The sequence below is a fragment of the Procambarus clarkii genome, chromosome 42 (assembly GCF_040958095.1).
Source record: "Procambarus clarkii isolate CNS0578487 chromosome 42, FALCON_Pclarkii_2.0, whole genome shotgun sequence".
Classification (NCBI taxonomy): Eukaryota; Metazoa; Arthropoda; class Malacostraca; order Decapoda; family Cambaridae; genus Procambarus; species Procambarus clarkii.
Window position 1 is genome coordinate 1451481 of NC_091191.1, and position 22972 is coordinate 1474452.

General features: G+C 49.0%; 2 protein-coding genes across 2 annotated transcripts in view; both read right to left on the reverse strand.

Annotated features, from left to right (window-relative positions):
• Positions 1–22972, reverse strand: part of LOC123770330 (uncharacterized) — a 197647-nt gene that overhangs the window by 99318 nt on the left and 75357 nt on the right. The gene's annotated exons all lie outside the window — the stretch shown is intronic.
• Positions 20456–21559, reverse strand: LOC138373336 (mucin-22-like). Its single transcript, XM_069339529.1, has one exon. The coding sequence runs from the start codon at positions 21557–21559 to the stop codon at positions 20456–20458; it is 1104 nt and encodes a 367-aa protein (XP_069195630.1).

Here is a 22972-nt window from a genome sequence, read left to right on the forward strand (position 1 = left end):
ACACACACCCTCCTGGTCTCCCACCACACACACACACTCTCCCCATATACCCCCATAAACACACTCCCCATTTTCCATACACATTCCACACCTTCAACCTCCCCCCCACACACAAGGGGCCTCGTAGCCTGGTGGATAGCGCGCAGGACTCGTAATTCTGTGGCGCGGATTCGATTCCCGCACGAGGCAGAAACAAATGGGCAAAGTTTCTTTCACCCTAAGTGCCCCTATTACCTAGCAGTAAATAGGTACCTGGGAGTTAGTCAGCTGTCACGGGCTGCTTCCTGGGGTGTGTGGGGAAAAAAAAAAAGTAGTTAGTAAATCAGTTGATTGACAGTTGAGAGGCGGGCCGAAAGAGCAAAGCTCAACCCCCGCAAAAACACAACTAGTAAACACAACTAGTAAACACACACCAGTAATATCTGCACCCTCCCAGATATTCCCCCACATCCCCCCTCCTTGTGTCCCTTCATCACTGTAATCATGTTTCCTACACACCATCTCCATCACCCTAACCAAACGGTTGACCCAGAACCCAGGATGCAAATCTATACCATCTGAACATACGCTGTGCAATATCTGAATGCTCTTGTTTTTAACACATTTGGGTACATCTGCATTTGTGCAGCAGGAGTGCAGGGTGTGCCAAAAAAGCTAGCTACGTGATATTAAAACTCCCCATCACACAGGATGGTTAGTCATACAGAGGCATATGATAAGTAGTCTACACAGGCAGATTGGATGCATTATGAGGATATCATCAACACAAGAGTGAATAAGGTAGCAGTGATACTAAAAGTCCCCCATCTCTCAGCATACAGGGCCATATGTTCAGTAGCCTGCACTGGCAAATTTTGGGTGCAATATGAGGATATCTTCAAGAAAACGAGAGTGAATAAAGTAATTGCAAAGCTCCAGATACCTCATACCAACGGGTCTGAATGGTCTAATAACTGGACATTCGGTGATGTAGTGTAGATCATGCCGCAGTTCCTGCTCACAGAGTTTGCACCTGGAGTGCTCAGGATTGGGAGATCCGTCACCTGCAGCCGCCTGCCACAGGTAACGGTAACCCAACCTGATCCTTGCAACCACTGTGTCGCACAGTCTGGTCGACGTTTTGTGCTGCCCATAGATATAGGTTTCAGATCTGAACAAATCATAGCTTTTTATGCTAGTGCTTTCAGCTCGTTGGGAGTCAGTAATTTCTCTCTTATCAGACCTGAGTGCTTGGAACAATATAGTTTTGACAGCAGAGATGGGGATACCTAGATCTAATTCAACTTTATCTTTGTTACACGCTACTTTGGCTGCATAATTATGATGGGTTATATTTATATGGGATGGTATCCATACCTGGTTACCTGGTTGATACCTGCTTGATGGGGTTCTGGGAGTTCTTCTGCTCCCTAAGCCCGGCCCGAGGCCAGGCTTGACTTGTGAGAGCGTGGTCCACCAGGCTGTTGCTTGGAGCGATCCGCAGGCCCACATACCCACCTCAGCCCGGTTGGTCCGGCACTCCTTTGAGGAAACTATCTAGTTTCCTCTTGAAGATGTCCACGGTTGTTACAAAGGAGATTCAAAACCCTTTACTCTGTGCGCGATTAGGTCATTTATAATTCGTAGTGTAAGGTTCTTGCTGTCGATCTTGCAGAAGTTTTCAATTGCTTGAAGAGCAGATTTTGAATCACAAAATTTTATTCTTCCTATGTTTTTCATGTACAGGTAGCTAGCTGTAGTGCCACTAGTTCTGCTTGTGTGGAGGTCAGCCAGTTGTTTAACCTGACACTGACAGTCTTTGTGCAAATATTATTTTTTATAAAACCTACATGCTGCTGTAGTCCGTCCAGTAGAAGATTGGACTGAGCCGTCGGTGTAGACACAGTGCTCGTGGGATCTTAAATTTTCGATGGAGAAAGCAATTGTTTCGAGTGTAACAGCTTTGAGGAGAGAAAGATTCTCATTATCTGCTTTGGTGACAGGTGTGTATGATACATGAATGGTGAGATATAGATAAATAATATCAGAGACAGGTAGATTGCACTTAAAAGGAATGTTGAGTTTGATGAGATTGTAGGCATTTTTGTTCAGCCATTGGTCATAAAAGGAGTGAGTTGGTATGTCGGCACCAGTCAATAGGGTGTTAACAGCACTGAATAATTTGTCTCTGAGCAATGCAGGAGATGTAGGGTCTCTCATGACTTTACGGTAAAAGGTCGTGTTGACTTGCATGATTCTAGTATGTTTGGAAGCTTCAGTTCTTCCCTCATGTTGATGATTCTTGTGCATCTCGGGGCACCAAGAATTATGATTATGGCCTCATTCTGTACTACTTCAAGTTTGTCCAACACAGAGGCGGGGACGTTAATTAGGTGCATGGCTTGATAATCAACTAGAGACCTAAAAAATATCACATAGAATGATCTAGCATATTTAATATTGATACCAATATTCTTACCAGTAAGTGTTTTCAGTGGTTTAAGTCTTTCTTTTAACCTACGGTGTAGATCGTTTACAGTGTCACTGTTAATACCAACTCCAAGGTATTTGTGCTGCCTACACGTTTCAATGTTCTGGTTGTTGACCTTGAAAGTTATAGGGACATGAGTTTTCTCTTGGGGATGGAGAACTCTGGATTTAGTTATAGAGATAACAAGATCACATTCAATGCTTTTAGCAGCGAATGCATCAAGTAGAGCTTACTGTCTAGTTTGGGAATTTGCAACAATGCATATGTCATCGGCATAACAAATGACGGCTTCGTCAGGAAGTGTGGGAATATCAATTGTTAATTTGTGCATCAGAAAATTGAAGAGTATAGGACTTAGCACTCCACCCTGGGGTGTACCCAACTCAAAGGCTGCACAAAGTTTACTTTTGACCCCCTTGAAAAGGACTGAGGCGGTTCTGTTACTCAGGTAACCCCTGAGCCATGTCAACAGTCTTCCCTTAACTCCAAAAGAGGCTAGTTGTTCTAAGATTATTTCTCTGTTTGCTGTATCAAAAACAGTTTGGAGATCAATATATGCCGCCTGAGAGTTTGGTCCCTCTCTGATAAAATTCTCAGCAAAGCAAGTTTGAGTGCTTCTTCCAGGAAGGAAACCATACAGGTCAGGGGCAAGGTGGGGCCCTACTCTGAAACATTAGTCTGGCGAGGATAATCCTCTCAAGAACTTTACACATGCACGACGTCAGAGAAATGGGTCTGAATTTTTTGTGAATTAGGCTTGGGTATGGGTATTATGAGTCCCTGTGTCCAGCGGTCAGGTAAGACACCCTGTGCCTTAGACTTTGATTAAACAATTCTAGCAAAGGGCTATTTGGCAGCTCAGCAAGTACTCTCATGGTGTTGTATGTAATGCCATCCTCTCCAGGAGAGGTAGCCTTACCTTTCTTGAGTGCATTTTTAATTTCAAAGGGGGTTATGCAATAGTTATCATCAGGCCCTATTTCACTACAGGCAATTTCAATATTGAAGTTACGATTTATTTTGGTACTAGCCAGATAGTTTTGCACATCTGGGGGCAGGCTGCTTATACTAGCAGTGCTTGCATTTTGCTGAAGCAGCATGTCGGCATAGTCTACAGGTGAATGGTGATCAAGTTGCCGACTGCTAGGACGAGAAATCTATTTAATTTTATTCCACATTTGGGATGAGGATGTTGCATGATTGATGCCTTGCAGAAACAGTTCCCAGTGCTGGTTATACACCTGTTCCTTTAGCTCTCTAAACTCTCGACTGGCTTTAAGAAATATGTTGAGGGTGTCAGCTGTTTTATGTGTTTTATACTGCTCAGCGAGGAATAGAACTCTGTCATGCAGAGGCTTAAGGCGTGAGTCAGTGAACCACCTCTGTCCCTTCCTCACAGTTTTGGCTCTTGTGGATTTTACACTATTGCCATAAAAAGCGGTTACTTCAGTGACCAGGTCCTCAAATGATAAACTCTTAGGACTTTCAGTGACACATTTCATATCCGCCGACTTCGTGAAGGGGGTATAGGGGCCGTCTCTCCTTCAAGGGAGAGATGGGGGCCGGCCGGCCCCCTCTATGACATTCTCCATATAATCACCTTTAATCATGCGAAGTTGAATGAGGTTGGCCCTAAATGGCTGGCCTTCTCTGCCTGACCTCGGGTAGGCAGAGAAACATTCTATTTTATTACTAAATATTATAGTTAGGTTGGGTTAGAATAGGATAGGATAGGGAAGGATAGGTCAGGTTAGGATAGGATGGAGTGGATGAGGTTAGATTGGATGTGTTTAGACACCAACAGCAGCATCACAGACACCACCAGGCCTCACAGGTCAGGTCAAGCAGACACCACCAGGCCTCACAGGTCAGGTCAAGCAGACACCACCAGGCCTCACAGGTCAGGACAAGCAGACACCACCAGGCCTCACAGGTCAGGAGAAGCAGACACCACCAGGCCTCACAGGTCAGGAGAAGCAGACACCACCAGGCCTCACAGGTCAGCCACAGACACCACCAGGCCTCACAGGTCAGCCACAGACACCACCAGGCCTCACAGGTCAGCCACAGACACCACCAGCACCACCAGGCCTCATCATACACGTCACCAGTATCATCACACACTGTCGAGCACCACCGCAAGACATCACAAGGTGAGCCACGACCAACAGCACTATAGGCACCACCAGACCAGCTCCAGACACCACCAGACCAGCCTCAGACACCACCAGACCAGCCCCAGACACCACCAGACCAGCCCCAGACACCGCCAGCACCACCAGACCAGCCCCAGACACCACCAGACCAGCCCCAGACACCACCAGACCAGCCCCAGACACCGCCAGCACCACCAGACCAGCCCCAGACACCACCAGACCAGCCCCAGACACCACCAGACCAGCCCCAGACACCGCCAGCACCACCAGACCAGCCCCAGACACCGCCAGCACCACCAGACCAGCCCCAGACACCACCAGACACCGCCAGACCAGCCCCAGACACCACCAGACCAGCCTCAGACACCACCAGACCAGCCCCAGACACCACCAGACCAGCCTCAGACACCACCAGACCAGCCCCAGACACCACCAGACCAGCCTCAGACACCACCAGACCAGCCCCAGACACCACCAGACCAGCCCCAGACACCACCAGACCAGCCCCAGACACCGCCAGCACCACCAGACCAGCCCCAGACACCGCCAGCACCACCAGACCAGCCCCAGACACCGCCAGCACCACCAGACCGGCCCCAGACACCACCAGACCAGCCTCAGACACCACCAGACCAGCCCCAGACACCACCAGACCAGCCCCAGACACCACCAGACCAGCCCCAGACACCGCCAGCACCACCAGACCAGCCCCAGACACCGCCAGCACCACCAGACCAGCCCCAGACACCACCAGACACCGCCAGACCAGCCCCAGACACCACCAGCACCACCAGACACCGCCAGACACCACCAGCACCACCAGACCGGCCCCAGACACCACCAGACACCGCCAGACCAGCCCCAGACACCACCAGCACCACCAGACACCGCCAGACACCACCAGCACCACCAGACCGGCCCCAGACACCACCAGACACCGCCAGACCAGCCCCAGACACCACCAGCACCACCAGACCAGCCCCAGACACCACCAGCACCACCAGACCAGCCCCAGACACCGCCAGCACCACCAGACCAGCCCCAGACACCACCAGCACCACCAGGCACCACCAGACACCACCAGACACCGCCAGACCGGCCCCAGACACCGCCAGCACCACCAGACCAGCCCCATACACCACCAGACACCACCAGACCAGCCCCAGACACCACCAGCACCACCAGACACCACCAGACCAGCCCCAGACACCACCAGCACCACCAGACCAGCCCAAGACACCACCAGCACCACCAGACCGGCCCCAGACACCACCAGCACCACCAGACCAGCCCCAGACACCACCAGACACCACCAGACCGGCCCCAGACACCACCAGCACCACCAGACCAGCCCCAGACACCACCAGCACCACCAGACCAGCCCCAGACACCACCAGACCGGCCCCAGACACCACCAGCACCACCAGACCAGCCCCAGACACCACCAGCACCACCAGACCAGCCCCAGACACCGCCAGACACCACCAGACACCGCCAGACCAGCCCCAGACACCACCAGCACCACCAGACCAGCCCCAGACACCACCAGCACCACCAGACCAGCCCCAGACACCACCAGCACCACCAGACCAGCCCCAGACACCGCCAGACACCACCAGACACCGCCAGATCGGCCCAGACACCACCAGCACCACCAGACCAGCCCCAGACACCACCAGAGACCGCCAGACCAGCCCCAGACACCGCCAGCACCACCAGACACCGCCAGACCAGCCCCAGACACCGCCAGACACCACCAGACACCGCCAGACCAGCCCCAGACACCGCCAGACACCACCAGACACCGCCAGACCAGCCCCAGACACCGCCAGCACCACCAGACCAGCCCCAGACACCGCCAGACACCACCAGACACCGCCAGACCGGCCCCAGATACCACCAGCACCACCAGACCAGCCCCAGACACCGCCAGCACCACCAGACCAGCCCCAGACACCGCCAGACACCACCAGACACCGCCAGACCGGCCCCAGACACCACCAGCACCACCAGACCAGCCTCAGACACCGCCAGACACCACCAGACACCGCCAGACCAGCCCCAGACACCACCAGCACTACCAGACCAGCCCCAGACACCGCCAGACACCACCAGCACCACCAGACCAGCCCCAGACACCGCCAGACACCACCAGACCAGCCCCAGACACCGCCAGACACCACCAGACCAGCCCCAGACACCGCCAGACACCGCCAGACCAGCCCCAGACACCGCCAGACACCACCAGCACCACCAGACCAGCCCCAGACACCGCCAGACACCACCAGACCAGCCCCAGACACCGCCAGACACCACCAGACACCACCAGCACCACCAGACCAGCCCCAGACACCGCCAGACACCACCAGACCAGCCCCAGACACCACCAGCACCACCAGACCAGCCCCAGACACCGCCAGCACCACCAGACCAGCCCCAGACACCGCCAGACAGCACCAGACACCGCCAGACCGGCCCCAGACACCACCAGCACCACCAGACCAGCCCCAGACACCGCCAGACACCACCAGACACCGCCAGACCAGCCCCAGACACCACCAGCACCACCAGACCAGCCCCAGACACCGCCAGACACCTGGACCTCATGTAGGGAAGGTTGGCCCCAGTGGGAACACCTCACCTGGGCCTAGGCTAATGAAGAGTAGCCATAAAGTAGCGGGAAGCGACGGCCGCTTCACACAACCCACACTGCACTCCACTTTACGGCCTAAGTGCCCTATAATTACGGGCCGCCGGATCATAGGACAGCCTCTTATTATACTCCCGCAGGCGCTAGGCCGTAATTAGCTCTGCATAATCTGAAGGTTTAACTACCCTCTGCCGAAAACTGATCCAACCTCACGACGAATTACCGCCACACAACTGCTACTGTTATTGTGGAGGCTGCTGTAGTTGCTGTTGTTATTGGTGGTGGTGTTGTTACTGCTGTTGTAGGTGAGGTTGATGTTGTTAATGCTGTTGCATGATGTTTAGTGTTGTAGGTGGTGTTTACTGTGGTGTTGTGTGCCTCGTAGCCTGGTGGATAGCGCGCAGGACTCGTAATTCTGTGGCGCGGGTTCGATTCCCGCACGAGGCAGAAACAAATGGGCAAAGTTTCTTTCACCCTGAATGCCCCTGTTACCTAGCAGTAAATAGGTACCTGGGAGTTAGTCAGCTGTCACGGGCTGCTTCCTGGGGGTGGAGGCCTGGTCGAGGACCGGGCCGCGGGGACACTAAAGCCCCGAAATCATCTCAAGATAACCTCAAGATACTGTGGCAGGACGCACTGTGCTACAGTCCGTGGAGTCCTCGTGGGGGAACCCTCGAGTCCAGGACTCTTCCTCGAGCAATAAATCTAAGCTTGGGGTCGAGCTTAGTTTTAGGTTCCAGCGTTTTAGTGCACAATATTCTGTACGTTGTGGCGACTCCAGAGGACGGGCTGGGGCAGCGAAGATCTTTCCAGGGTCTCCCAGCGAGGTGCTCCGCCTGCCGCAGGAACACGAAGAGAAAGGGAGGTCTTCGCCGCCACGCTTTCACAATTGCACCTTTGCATCACCTCTAGCGCTGTGTACAGGAGTCAATGTTGTCACCTTTCCTGTCTCCGCCGCCTGCACGGTCTCCTCGCTCCTCCGCCACGGAGACCGCTACAGGGATACTCCCCCGCCACGGAGACCGCTACAGGGATACTCCCCCGCCACGGAGGCCACTACAGGGATACTCCCCCGCCACGGAGGCCACTACAGGGATACTCCCCGCCACGGAGGCCACTACAGGGATACTCCCCCGCCACGGAGGCCACTACAGGGATACTCCCCCGCCACGGAGGCCACTACAGGGATACTCCCCCGCCACGGAGGCCACTACAGGGATACTCCCCCGCCACGGAGGCCACTACAGGAATACTCCCCGCCATGGAGGCCACTACAGGGATACTCCCCCGCCACGGAGACCACTACAGGGATACTCCCCGCCATGGAGGCCACTACAGGGATACTCCCCGCCACGGAGGCCACTACAGGGATACTCCCCGCCATGGAGACCACTACAGGGATACTCCCCGCCATGGAGGCCACTACAGGGATACTCCCCCGCCATGGAGGCCACTACAGGGATACTCCCCCGCCACGGAGGCCACTACAGGGATACTCCCCGCCATGGAGACCACTACAGGGATACTCCCCGCCACGGAGGCCACTACAGGGATACTCCCCGCCACGGAGGCCACTACAGGGATACTCCCCCGCCACGGAGGCCACTACAGAGATACTCCCCGCCACGGGGACCACTACAGATACTCCCCGCCACGGGGACCACTACAGGGATACTCCCCCGCCACGGGGACCTCTACAGGGATACTCCCCCGCCACGGAGGCCACTACAGGGATACTCCCCCGCCACGGAGGCCACTACAGAGATACTCCCCCGCCACGGGGACCACTACAGAGATACTCCCCGCCACGGGGACCTCTACAGGGATACTCCCCCGCCACGGGGACCACTACAGGGATACTCCCCGCCACGGGGACCGCTACAGGGATACTCCCCCGCCACGGGGACCGCTACAGAGATACTCCCCCGCCACGGGGACCACTACAGGGATACTCCCCCGCCACGGGGACCGCTACAGAGATACTCCCCCGCCACGGGGACCACTACAGGGATACTCCCCCGCCACGGGGACCTCTACAGAGATACTCCCCCGCCACGGGGACCACTACAGAGATACTCCCCGCCACGGGGACCTCTACAGGGATACTCCCCCGCCACGGGGACCACTACAGGGATACTCCCCGCCACGGGGACCGCTACAGGGATACTCCCCGCCACGGGGACCGCTACAGGGATACTCCCCCGCCACGGGGACCACTACAGGGATACTCCCCGCCACGGGGACCACTACAGGGATACTCCCCGCCACGGGGACCGCTACAGGGATACTCCCCCGCCACGGGGACCACTACAGGGATACTCCCCCGCCACCCGGAGTATTGCCCAGTGTCGTATGACCGCTTAGTGAATATTACTCATTATCTTGGCGCTAATATGTGCCACGATTATATTTATACTTTATATGATATATATATAATTCATGAGGAAATCATATAAGTTCATTTTGAAAAATATATAAATATTTGTACAATTATGATTATTTATTTTAATTCGCGTAAATAATTTTGCCCACTATGTTCTACAATATTTAATTAGTTTCTCGTATTCTTAAATGACATTCATAATAAAATATTGTTAAAATAGTCTTTCCGAACATTCGAGTGTTTGCACATAGTGGTAGTACTGTTATCTTGAGGTTATCTTGAGATGATTTCGGGGCTTTAGTGTCCACGCGGCCCGGTCCGCGACCAGGCCTCCACCCCCAGGAAGCAGCCCGTGACAGCTGACTAACACCCAGGTACCTATTTTACTGCTAGGTAACAGGGGCATAGGGTGAAAGAAACTCTGCCCATTGTTTCTCGCCGGCGCCTGGGATCGAACCCAGGACCACAGGATCACAAGCCCAGTGTGCTGTCCGCTCGGCCGACCGGCTGTATCTTGTTGTGTTAAACAGCTTCTGAGCTTCCTGTATGACTGTTCCCTTTCCACCACCAAACTCGTGCCCTCATTCCATGTGGTATTCCACCAGCCAATTATCATATAGATGGGCGAGCACTTGAGAACTGCGAGTCTTACAGATACCTTGGTGTCCCCATTAACGACCCTGGGTACCTTTCTTCTCTCAAGAGGAGACTCTGGGAGAGATTAAAGCCCTTGCGGGTCCTTGTTGGTGTCAATCATGGACTTAACGTGAGACTTGCTAAAATGTTTTATGTATCTTTTATATGCTCTGTGATTGACTACAATGCTCTACATCTCACACTGTATACTGACAAAGAGCTAAAATCTCTTGAAACCTTGCAAAATGAAGCTATGCGTCTCATCCTTGGGGCTCCAAAGTCCACGAGAATAGTTAATATGAGAGCAGAGTTAAAATTGCCTACCATAAGTGAGAGAATTTTGTCTAGTAGCACAGTTTTCGGCGTGAAGGCATTGAGTAGATCTAGACAACACATGAAATTTCAAGCTAAACTTTCTAATATGCTGCACTCACCTGAGGTCTATAGAAGAAGAGCGAAATCTGATTATGCATTTTGGTTCTACAAGGTAGCCAATTCCATCAAAATCTTAAATATGTACCCAACTCAACTAATGATTAATCAACCAATTACACCATGGGATAACTGGGATCTATCAGTTGATTTTGTATATGCACCCAAGAAAGATAGTGTACACTCTACATTATTAAAACAGTTGACACTGAAAAGCATCACTGAGAGTACTCAGGGTATGGGTAACGTTGTTTATCAGTGCTATACCGACGGTTCCACCTTCGGAAGAAGGTGGACGATGTACCGGATGTGCATGTAACATATTTGAACAATCATCTCTCGTACATACAGCAATGAAGTGCGTCAATGACTGGACAAGTACAACTCAAACCGAACTTGCAGGCATATACCTTGCCACGGAATTTTTAAAAGACAAAGGCAGTGGACTTATATACTGTGACTCGCAGAGTGCACTCCTGGCATTGAACGCACATAGTAGTGACACCCAGAAAATAGTCAGTGATATTCGAATGAATGTTTTAGCTGCTAAAGAAAACAGATTTGAAATTAAATTCCTATGGATACCATCACATGTTGGCATCTCAAGGCATGACACTGTTGATACGCTTGCAAAGACAGCCTGCAGAAAACCAGTGGTAGAAATTGATATGGGTGTTTCATTAGCAGTGACAAAGATAATACTTAAACAAATATCTAATGAAGATCTCACCGACCTAACAAATTCACAAAGACCTGAAAGTTGTAGCATTAAATATTATGATAGATATCGGAGGAGACATTCACATATGGGACTAATAGAACAAGAACCCGGCAATGTGATGTTATAGTGGCCAGAATACGCCTGGGATATAGACGTATCTGGCAGCTTTCTCAAAACCCAAATGTCGAGTACACAATGTGTCAACTTTGTGAAAGAGAAAACATGCACTCCCTTGAACATTATATTGTAGAATGTCCCATATTGACTGACTTTCGCCCTCCTGGGCTGAGCTATGCTGAATTCTGTAACTACTATATGAGTACTGGAACACTTGATGATATATTGGACTTGTACCCTAGATTAACCATGTAATGTAACTATATAACCTGAGCTTGTAAAAGCATCTTAATCACCTTCAGTGGTTAAGTTCTTAATTGCACACTCGTTTCTCTTGTCAGCTATCTCACCCTATCAGAGTAAGAGACAAATATATGTGTATGTATGTATGTATGTATGTATGTATGTATGTATGTATGTATGTATGTATGTATGTATGTATGTATGTATGTATATATGTATGTATGTATGTACTCACCTAGTTGTGCTTGCGGGGGTTGAGCTCTGGCTCTTTGGTCCCGCCTCTCAACTGTCAATCAACAGGTGTACAGGTTCCTGAGCCTATTGGGCTCTATCATATCTACACTTGAAACTGTGTATGGAGTCAGCCTCCACCACATCACTTCCTAATGCATTCCATTTGTCAACCACTCTGACACTAAAAAAGTTCTTTCTAATATCTCTGTGGCTCATTTGGGCACTCAGTTTCCACCTGTGTCCCCTAGTGCGTGTGCCCCTTGTGTTAAACAGCCTGTCTTTATCAACCCTGTCGATTCCCTTGAGGGTCTTGAATGTGGTGATCATGTCCCCCTAACTCTTCTGTCTTCCAACGAAGTGAGGTTTAATTCCCGTAGTCTCTCCTCGTAGCTCATACCTCTTAGCTCGGGTACTAGTCTGGTGGCAAACCTTTGAACCTTTTCCATTTTAGTCTTATGCTTGACTAGATATGGACTCCATGCTGGAGCCGCATACTCCAGGATTGGTCTGACATATGTGGTATATAATGTTCTGAAAGATTCCTTACACAAGTTTCTAAAGGCCGTTCTTATGTTAGCCAACCTGGCATATGCTGCTGCTGTTATCCTCTTGATATGAGCTTCAGAGGACAGGTCTGGCGTGATATCAACCCCCAGGTCTTTCTCTCTCTCTCACTCTTGAAGTATTTCATCTCCCAAGTGATACCTTGTATCTGGTCTCCTGCTTCCTACCCCTACCTTCATTACATTACATTTGCTTGGATTAAACTCTAACAGCCATTTGTTCGACCATTCCTGCAGCTTGTCCAGGTCTTCTTGAAGCCTCAAGCTGTCCTCCTCTGTCTTAATCCTTCTCATAATTTTATTTTATGTATGAGTATGTATGTGTATAAAGTATACAGCTGATCAGAATTATATTTCACCATTATAAATTCACATTAATGCATTCATAAACCTATGTACCTATGTATTTAGGTATGTAGCTTCGCCTAACATTTTAAAAGCACTACGATCACCGTCTGTGGTTGTTCAATAAATCTCTGAACTGTATGTTTGACAAATCTTTCACCCTGTCCATGGAGGACAGAAGAAAATGTATATATGCTGGTTAGCATTGTAAATGTGTGGCCACGTCTGTGGTAGAAAATAATAATAATAATAATAATAAAACGCCCACAAGATCCGTATAGGGATTTTTACCTTTAGTTTACCGCCCACGCCATCGGTGTGGGGATGTTACCCTTCCATAACTTCCCCGTAGGATGGGCATGTGGGTGCCTCTGTAACCTTTTAATTTCCACCCATAGGCGTTGGGTGATAATTAAATACAATATGGGCGTTTTCGCTGTACCTTTTCCACTATCATCTACAGAGTTTCCTCTGACACCTGTTCACCAGTCCGCACAGCACATGCACGAGGCTGCGCTGTAACGACTAAAAAATTATATTACAAATTTAATTTATTTTGCCATAATTATATAAAAAATGATAATTAGAATAGAAATAAAACAATTATAATTGTAATAAATGTTGTTTTTGTTGTTCCTTACCGAAACGTTACTCAAGTGACAAGTCAGAGAAGAACCTTGAGCCATGTGAAACACCGTGACGTCATAAAAATCCAACGACGTCTGGCTTTTGGTCTCAGTCCACCAGCAGCCTAGTACCTTTGTACGTCATTACCAAACCATGACATTTGAGCCTAATAATTCTTGGCCGGGTCTTGTAGCAATATTACACGAGGGGCAATAAGCATACCAGAATCGATTAAAGAATATGATGAGTGTAAAAAGAGTACAAGGTTGGCTTTCGTGTCATCGTGTCCTAATGACCGGATTGCTGTCACTGCCCAGGGAACAATGGAGCGGAGTTGCTGTACGAGGGAGTTGCAGGGGTCACCAGGAGTTGATGGCAGGGTTCACGGTCTGCCACTGTCTGCCACTTCACAAACAGGTTGAAGTTAGTTGACTGTGGCGTTCCCTAAGGGCTACTTCGGGTTCCTTCTCCATGGGGCCACCAGGTCGCATCTCAATTTGACGGGAGCCTCGCATTTAGTCTCTTCACTCGCCCGCCCGCTGGACACAACAAGCAACACAGGAAATATTACAGCCAATCCTTGTGTTTCTTGAGATGGATTAAACTTTTTCTTGATCAGTATTAATCTTTAATCATTGTATGGATATTGCAACAACCCATCCTTCTGTTAGGTAGTAGTTTTTGTAACTATGTGTACCATAGTACACAGTAGATTGACGTACTAAACAATGAGTATAATTTGGTACTATTCACTTTGTAGTCCGAAAACTTTGTAGTTCTAAACTTAAATATTCCTAGCCCTAATGTACCACATATATGTACTATATTAGGCTTCATATATCGTGTATTAGGCCTAGGAAGGTTAGGTTAGTTTAGTTTGGCTTTGAAACATAAATATACCAAAAAAATCTTATTTGTACAACTTCAATAGAACTGATTTCTACTTTCTAATTTCATTGTACGTCGATATATGTACTATGGTCCTCATCGTTACTATAAGTACTACTGAAATAGGAGGATGGCTGTGATGTTGTACTGGATATTAATTTTTGCGAAGCCTACGTCTTTCTACTTTTGCTTGTGGCTGACATTCAGAATTCTGTTTGTGAGCAAAGAAAGAAAAGCCTGCAAAGCCTTCTTCGTACTGGTCTTTTAAGCTGCTCTTAATGGTTTAATTCAGTTTTCTTGATCACAACTCTCCCGAAAGTATTTTTGTCTTTATTGGTCAATAGCGCGGTTACGTTCATAATTTAACAGTAAAGGCAACACTCTCCAATCAATTGTTCAATGTTATTCTCTTGGGGCATAGCTAAGATGTTCTTGTTCTGGGGAAGATCATGATGTTCTCTAGTCTTGGGTATGGCTAAGCTTTCTGCCTACTCCTCAAATCTGATGCTTGTCTCTATAGGTCAAAAGTGTGATTCGACTCCTTAATGGTCCAAACTGTGGTCAGGTTGAATAGACAAAAAGATATTAGTTGAAGCGAGCGACAGTTGGAGCCGTGTTGCCCTGGGGTCCTAGGGCCGGCCACAGTTTTTGTCCATCTCGCCAGATTCTTTAAGCAATATGTGTTGGTAATCTACTGCTTAGTCATGATGCTGATGACAGGTGTAGTGAACAAGAGCGACAAAAAATATAATTGCCCTGCCTTTATCAGTGCTTGTTAAGCGTCCCTTTTATTCTCTAACAGCTTTCCTCCGTGTCCCAATGTCTTTTTTTCTACTACTAATGTCATTATAGTGTTGACTGAGCAACGTCCTTACCATTGAAGAGCATTAGGGGAATATTTTTCACCATCAGCCAACGAAACGAAACTATTTTCGCGAGGCTGCACGTTGACGCTATTAACTCCTAATGGAGGCAAAACATTAGGCTGTCGACTGAGCTTAGGCTCTTGCCAGCTCTTTATGCAGTTTCCTCAATATTAACAATATTTTAAAGAAAGTTTAATTAAAACAATATATCCCTATATTACATATATTTTTATTTGGACATAGTTTGGCCTGAGTATGTTTAGGGTTGCTGGTTAGGTTAGGTGGTTAGATTACTTCAGGTTAGGCCTGGGTTGGGTTAGGCCTGGGTTGGGTTAGGTCTGGGTTGGGTTAGGCCTGGGTTGGGTTAGGCCTGGGTTGGGTTAGGCCTGGATTGGGTTAGGCCTGGGTTGGGTTAGGCCTGGGTTAGGTTAGGCCTGGGTTAGGTTATTTTCCTAGGTAGCTGGCAATCCCAATCATTATGGACGAATAGGAGGAGGACGCGGGAGAGAATCAGTAATAGCGAGAATCCGTCTGGGATACAAATATCATACATGGAGATACGGAATGGAAACGACTGGTCATCAGCGAAGTTGCAGAATTTGTGATGAGAGTGACGGACACCGCCTTGACCACTATCTACGTGAATGTGAACACCTGAGAGACATTAGAAATATGTGTAAAATAATGAACCCCACATTGTTTGAGTTAGGAAAACACTATTTGTCAAATATTGATACTGTTCTTAAAAGATTCCCCCATTTTGCACCCGCAAGATAACGTAAGCTTTTAAGGGTTGACAGATGTTAATCTTCTTGTTTGAGGAGCTGTTCACTTGAGACAGTTAAGCAAGTTCCAGCTGTGTCTGGGTACAACTGACAGGATGAACAACCCAGCGGGTTTTCTTCCTATTGGGGAGTGTTGTACATGCTGCTATGGCGGTGTGTCCACTCACAAGATGAGTGGCGCTGCCCAATAAACTCGCCCCTCGGGGCAAAATTTAAAATTTAAATTTAATTTTTTGCTAGATATATTTAGATAGTTCTGCTTAAGGTACGGAATAGTTCTGCTTAAGGTACGGAATAGTTCTGCTTAAGGTACGGAATAGTTCTGCTTAAGGTGCGGAATAGTTCTGCTTAAGGTACGGAATAGTTCTGCTTACGGTACAAGAAATTAGAGAACAGTTCCACTTAAGGTACAAGACGGTACAAGACAGCTCTACTTAACGTAAAAGATGAACTCTACTTACGGTACAAGTCAATACAAAATATCTCTTCTTACGGTACAATTTAGTACCGGATAGCTCTTCTTACTAGTCGCTAAATGATTGCTCTACTTATGGTACAGGATGAGCTTTACTTACAGCGAAGACATCTTTATTTACGGTCCAGGACATATTTACTTACCATAGAAAACAGCTTTACTCGGTACAGGATGAGTTCCCCTTAAAGTACGACAGCACTACTTACGGTACAAGATGAGTTCAACGTACGGTACAAGACGGCACAAGATGGGTTGGTAATGTAAAAACAAAACAAATTATGCTGTTACAATCTATATGCATACAAGAGAATGTCTGTATGTCCGGCCAAAGTTGGAGGCAACATGTAGTTGCTTGGGGCTAGCCTCGCCAAACTTTGCAGGGTGACTTGTGGGTGTAATGGGACGGTCATAGGGGAGTCGGGGCCAGCCAGCCCTCTCGAGTTGTCTCGACGTCACAAAATGATACGCTAAACCTGTCCGAACCTAACCTAACCGAGGACCCACGAATAGAAAACGTAACAGCCCGTCAATGTTGTGAGCCGCTATATGATTTATAGTACATCATATTTTGGCCTTTGGGGATTTATGCGCCAAAATACGGTGTATTATTCGGGAGGAGCATTGTGAGGTTGGGAAATTCCAGAGGACCTGAGGGCTTTTCTGGTCTGAGGGCTGAGGGAATTCCAGAGCCTCTGTGACTTCATGAAGTTGGATGAGATCAAATGTTCTGGGCCTAGCCCATAGAGTTATATAATTTGGTCATTAAGTCACAGAATCCTATATCTATGAGCAGCACAAAACGTGGACCAGACACAGCGGTTGCAAGGATCAGGTTGGGCTACCGTTACCTGTGGCAGGTGGCTACAGGTGACGGATCTCCCAATCCTGAGCACTCCAGGTGCAAACTCTGTGAGCAGGAACTGCGGCCTGATCTCCCTCACTATATCACCGAATGGGCACCGAATGCCCAGTTATTCGAACTCTCAGATCAGTTGGAGCTTTGCAATTACTTTATTCACTCTCGTGTTCTTGAAGATAGCCTCACAGTGCACCCAAAATTTGTCAGTGCAGGCTACTGAACATATGGCCCTGTATGACTAACCATAGCGTAGCCTGGTGGATAGCGCGCAGGACTCGTGATTCTGTGGCGCGGGTTCGATTCCCGCACGAGGCAGAAACAAATGGGCAAAGTTTCTTTCACCCTGAATGCCCCTGTTACCTAGCAGTAAATAGGTACCTGGGTGTTAGTCAGCTGTCACGGGCTGCTTCCTGGGGGTGGAGGCCTGGTCGAGGACCGGGCCGCGGGGACACTAAAAAAAGCCCCGAAATCATCTCAAGATAACCTCAAGATAACCATCCTGCGAGATGGGGACTTTTAGTTCCACTGCTGCTTATTCAATCTTGTGTTGATGATATCCTCATAACCCTGGAAACACAAACCGAAACTGTCTCTATTTTCCGCTTGTTACAACTTGTAATAAAGTTGTTACATGTTGGCTTAACGTGTTTATGACGTATTAGAACGTTGTTACAACTTGCTATATTGGTTGTTATAACTGGTTAGGAGGTGTTAAAACTTGTTCGAACGTTGTACCAACGTCGTAGTTTCGGTGTGTGTTTGGCGGGAATGCATCCAGTCTGCCAGTGCAAACTACTTATCATATGCCTCTGTATGACTAACAATCCTGTGTGATGGGGATTTTTTAGTACAACGTAGCTAGCTTTTTGACACTGTACTCCCCTTCATATAGTCTAGGATAGCTGCACAAATGCAGTTGTACCTAGTGTGTTAATAAAAAATAAAGTTATTCAGGAGAAAATATAAATCTATATTTAGAGGCTTCAATGACGCAAGCTTATAATCAAATAAAATTCAAGCCAATTTTTGCCTGAAACGCTTTACGTATTAGTGGCTTTAGGTATTGTATATACTAGCTCTATCTATAAACCCAACATTATGTTTGTAACTCATCATCTATTTATGTACCTTTACATGAATACAAATTTAAATTTGAATTTGATCAGTAAATCTTGTAAATTTAATAATAAATTAGCTTCTTGAATAAAAAAAAACTGCACAACTGCAAGATCTTACTCAATGAATTTTAGTATAATTAATCGCTACATAGTAGCCTTTCCCTTCTTATATCTCCACCTGCAGGTGGTACTACAGTAAACTGTTACACAGCCATAATAACTATAGCAACTACCATTTTCAGCTTCTTTGCAACTTTCTCATCCATTACAGGAGGTTACAGGGTACAGGTGTTTAACATTAGCACCCTGTAACCCCTGTAATGGCTCAGAAAGCTGTAAAGAAGCTAACTCATTGGAGTTATGATAGCCCGTTTAACATCTATGACAATCTTAAACGAGGCGCCGAAACTGTATCTATGTAATTATTTCTCTCATAGTACATCTATAATAAACGTTTCTGTGTTTGCTCCCATTCTATAACTGGCAGCTATGTCTTTAATAACTATTGATCCCCAGCTCTAATATACTATTAATGTATTTGATTAGTGTACTAGGCTACTTTAACTTTCAATTCGCACATAAAACTGATAACTGATTATAATACTAAGCAGTTTCTTGGTAGCAGAAACTATTCAGTACTACAATTCACAGAGCAATTCTGTTCTCTCTCTCTGTTTCTTAATGCCTCCATAGCTTTTGACCAATTTTAAAATATCTGCAAAACGTAATTGCATTAAATTGTATTTGTATTTCGGGTGAGGCTATTGCCTGAACTCCTGTTGGTGTTTTAATTTGTATAATGACTCGTATTGTTAGAAATTTACTCCCAATGTTCACCTTAATGTTATATTGCCACAATGATGCAGATGGTTAGTGTTTGGTGTACACAGCCTATCATGGTACTCTAGCAACCGCCAAGAGCCTATCATCTGATTGGCGGTTGGCGGCTGCCGTTATGTAATCCACTTAATATGGATGACGTCAGAGGTCAATCGTCCCTAACTGCTTTGGTATGAATGATGTTAAAAAATCGGCTAATTTTGTACCGGACAAATATGAATGGTGTCTAGGCACGTCGAACATCTTACTGGTTCACTAAGAGCAACGTCAGGCCTCAGATATATATCTTCCTATTGGCCCATCACAGATGATGTTCTGTCATCTGCTCTCTTATTGGCTGAAGTGAGTATGACGCGAAGGGTCGGCGTCGTGCACCATTCAACAAGTCGTGTTGGCGCACATCTCCGGAGTCTGTAATTTGGGAGCATAATAACTCCCAATGTAAAGTCGATAAAATCAACACGGTGTCTGGATGAGACTTTGTTGCATTAGTAGCCGGGTGGCACAAAAGCTGTGTGATTATAACTATATGTTTCACGCTCCATGAGCAAAACTAACTGTACAGCCGCCCGTCAAAGGTATTCTGGCCCCAGATCTGGTCATCGGCAAGATGGCAGCTTGATACTACCGCTCTGCTTCTAAACTATTGCTTCTCGCGTTTTGATAATTACTTGAAATTGTTACATGCAGCGGCTAAAGTGAGGTGGTGCTTTTGAATGAGGTTCAGTTTGTCTGTACATGGTAGGGGATCCGCCTGTATTCCTCGCCATCCACCACCAGAATACATAAATGTCTCTGTATACCTTCCGTTGTTTTATTAAATCCACAATTGGTTTTTAAAGTAACACAAAATTTGCGAAATTTATAATTAGTTGTATTACTATTTTTGTTTAAACCGTATCAGAGGGTTCGACTAAGTTATGATAGCTATATGATTTTACGTCACACCGTGAGTCTCTCCACGCCCTTGTCACCCACCGTGACTGTCTCCACGCCCTTGTCACCCACCGTGACTGTCTACACGCCCTTGTCACCCACCGTGACTGTCTACACGCCCTTGTCACCCACCGTGAGTCTCTCCACGCCCTTGTCACCCACCGTGACTGTCTCCACGCCCTTGTCACCCACCGTGACTGTCTCCACGCCCTTGTCACCCACCGTGACTGTCTTTACGCCCTTGTCACCCACCGTGACTGTCTCCACGCCCTTGTCACCCACCGTGACTGTCTCCACGCCCTTGTCACCCACCGTGCCTGTCTCCACGCCCTTGTCACCCACCGTGCCTGTCTCCACGCCCTTGTCACCCACCGTGACTGTCTCCACGCCCTTGTCACCCACCGTGCCTGTCTCCACGCCCTTGTCACCCACCGTGACTGTCTCCACGCCCTTGTCACCCACCGTGAGTCTCTCCACGCCCTTGTCACCCACCGTGACTGTCTCCACGCCCTTGTCACCCACCGTGAGTCTCTCCACGCCCTTGTCACCCACCGTGACTGTCTCCACGCCCTTGTCACCCACCGTGACTGTCTCCACGCCCTTGTCACCCACCGTGACTGTCTCCACGCCCTTGTCACCCACCGTGAGTCTCTCCACGCCCTTGTCACCCACCGTGACTGTCTCCACGCCCTTGTCACCCACCGTGACTGTCTCCACGCCCTTGTCACCCACCGTGACTGTCTCCACGCCCTTGTCACCCACCATGAGTCTCTCCACGTCCTTGTCACCCACAGTGAGTCTCTCCACGCCCTTGTCACCCACCGTGAGTCTCTCCACGCCCTTGTCACCCACCGTGAGTCTCTCCACGCCCTTGTCACCCACCATGAGTCTCTCCACGCCCTTGTCACCCACCGTGAGTCTCTCCACGCCCTTGTCACCCACCATGAGTCTCTCCACGCCCTTGTCACCCACCGTGAGTCTCTCCACGCCCTTGTCACCCACCATGAGTCTCTCCACGCCCTTGTCACCCACCGTGAGTCTCTCCACGCCCTTGTCACCCACCATGAGTCTCTCCACGCCCTTGTCACCCACCGTGAGTCTTTCCACGCCCTTGTCACCCACCATGAGTCTCTCCACGCCCTTGTCACCCACCGTGAGTCTCTCCACGCCCTTGTCACCCACCGTGAGTCTCTCCACGCCCTTGTCACCCACCATGAGTCTCTCCACGCCCTTGTCACCCACGTGAGTCTCTCCACGCCCTTGTCACCCACCGTGAGTCTCTCCACGCCCTTGTCACCCACCGTGAGTCTCTCCACGCTCTTGTCACCCACGCGAGTCTCTCCACGCCCTTGTCACCCACGTGAGTCTCTCCACGCTCTTGTCACCCACGTGAGTCTCTCCACGCCCTTGTCACCCACGTGAGTCTCTCCACGCTCTTGTCACCCACCGTGAGTCTCTCCACGCTCTTGTCACCCACCGTGAGTCTCTCCACGCTCTTGTCACCCACGTGAGTCTCTCCACGCTCTTGTCACCCACCATGAGTCTCTCCACGCCCTTGTCACCCACCGTGAGTCTCTCCACGCCCTTGTCACCCACCATGAGTCTCTCCACGCCCTTGTCACCCACCGTGAGTCTCTCCACGCCCTTGTCACCCACCATGAGTCTCTCCACGTCCTTGTCACCCACCATGAGTCTCTCCACGCCCTTGTCACCCACCGTGAGTCTCTCCACGCCCTTGTCACCCACCGTGAGTCTCTCCACGCCCTTGTCACCCACCATGACTGTCTCCACGCCCTTGTCACCCACAGTGAGTCTCTCCACGCCCTTGTCACCCACCGTGACTGTCTCCACGCCCTTGTCACCCACAGTGAGTCTCTCCACGCCCTTGTCACCCACCGTGACTGTCTCCACGCCCTTGTCACCCACCGTGACTGTCTCCACGCCCTTGTCACCCACCGTGACTGTCTCCACGCCCTTGTTACCCACGTGAGTCTCTCCACGCCCTTGTCACCCACGTGAGTCTCTCTTCATGGTGCTGGGTGTGGCAGCCCCACCCACCACCATGAAGCTTAAGACATCTTGTAATTTCGTAAAAATTTACATCCACGTAAGATCCGACCCTCGGTACATCTTCAGAACAGCGTCAGTCGTCCAATATCACCTCCCACAACCCAGAGCAACTGCGACAAACTCCCCTACACTTCAAGTCATTAAGGTTGATAAAACAACTCAAAATCCAGTTGGGAGGAACCTTGATGTAGGTGCTACGGTGTATATATGAACTTACACTGAGAGAGAATCACAGTTTGTGACTTTTGACAATGACTCAAACTTGGCGCTCAGTTGACCTCGTACCTGGTTACCTCGTTGATACCTGGTTGATACCTGGTTGATACCTGGTTGATACCTGGTTGATACCTGGTTGATACCTGGTTTATACCTGGTTGATACCTGGTTGATACCTGGTTGATACCTGGTTGATGGGGTTCTGGGAGTTCTTCTATTCCCCATGCCCGGCCCGGGGCCAGACTTGATTTGTGAGAGTTTGGTCCACCAGGCTGTTGCTTGGAGCGGCCCGCAGGCCCACATACCCACCACAGCCCGGTTGGTCCGGCACTCCTTGAAGGA

Bases quoted from the DNA above. Each gene is read 5' to 3' on its own strand.
- LOC138373336 (XM_069339529.1), bottom strand. From the start codon at position 21,559: ATGGTGGGTGACAAGGGCGTGGAGAGACTCACGGTGGGTGACAAGGGC.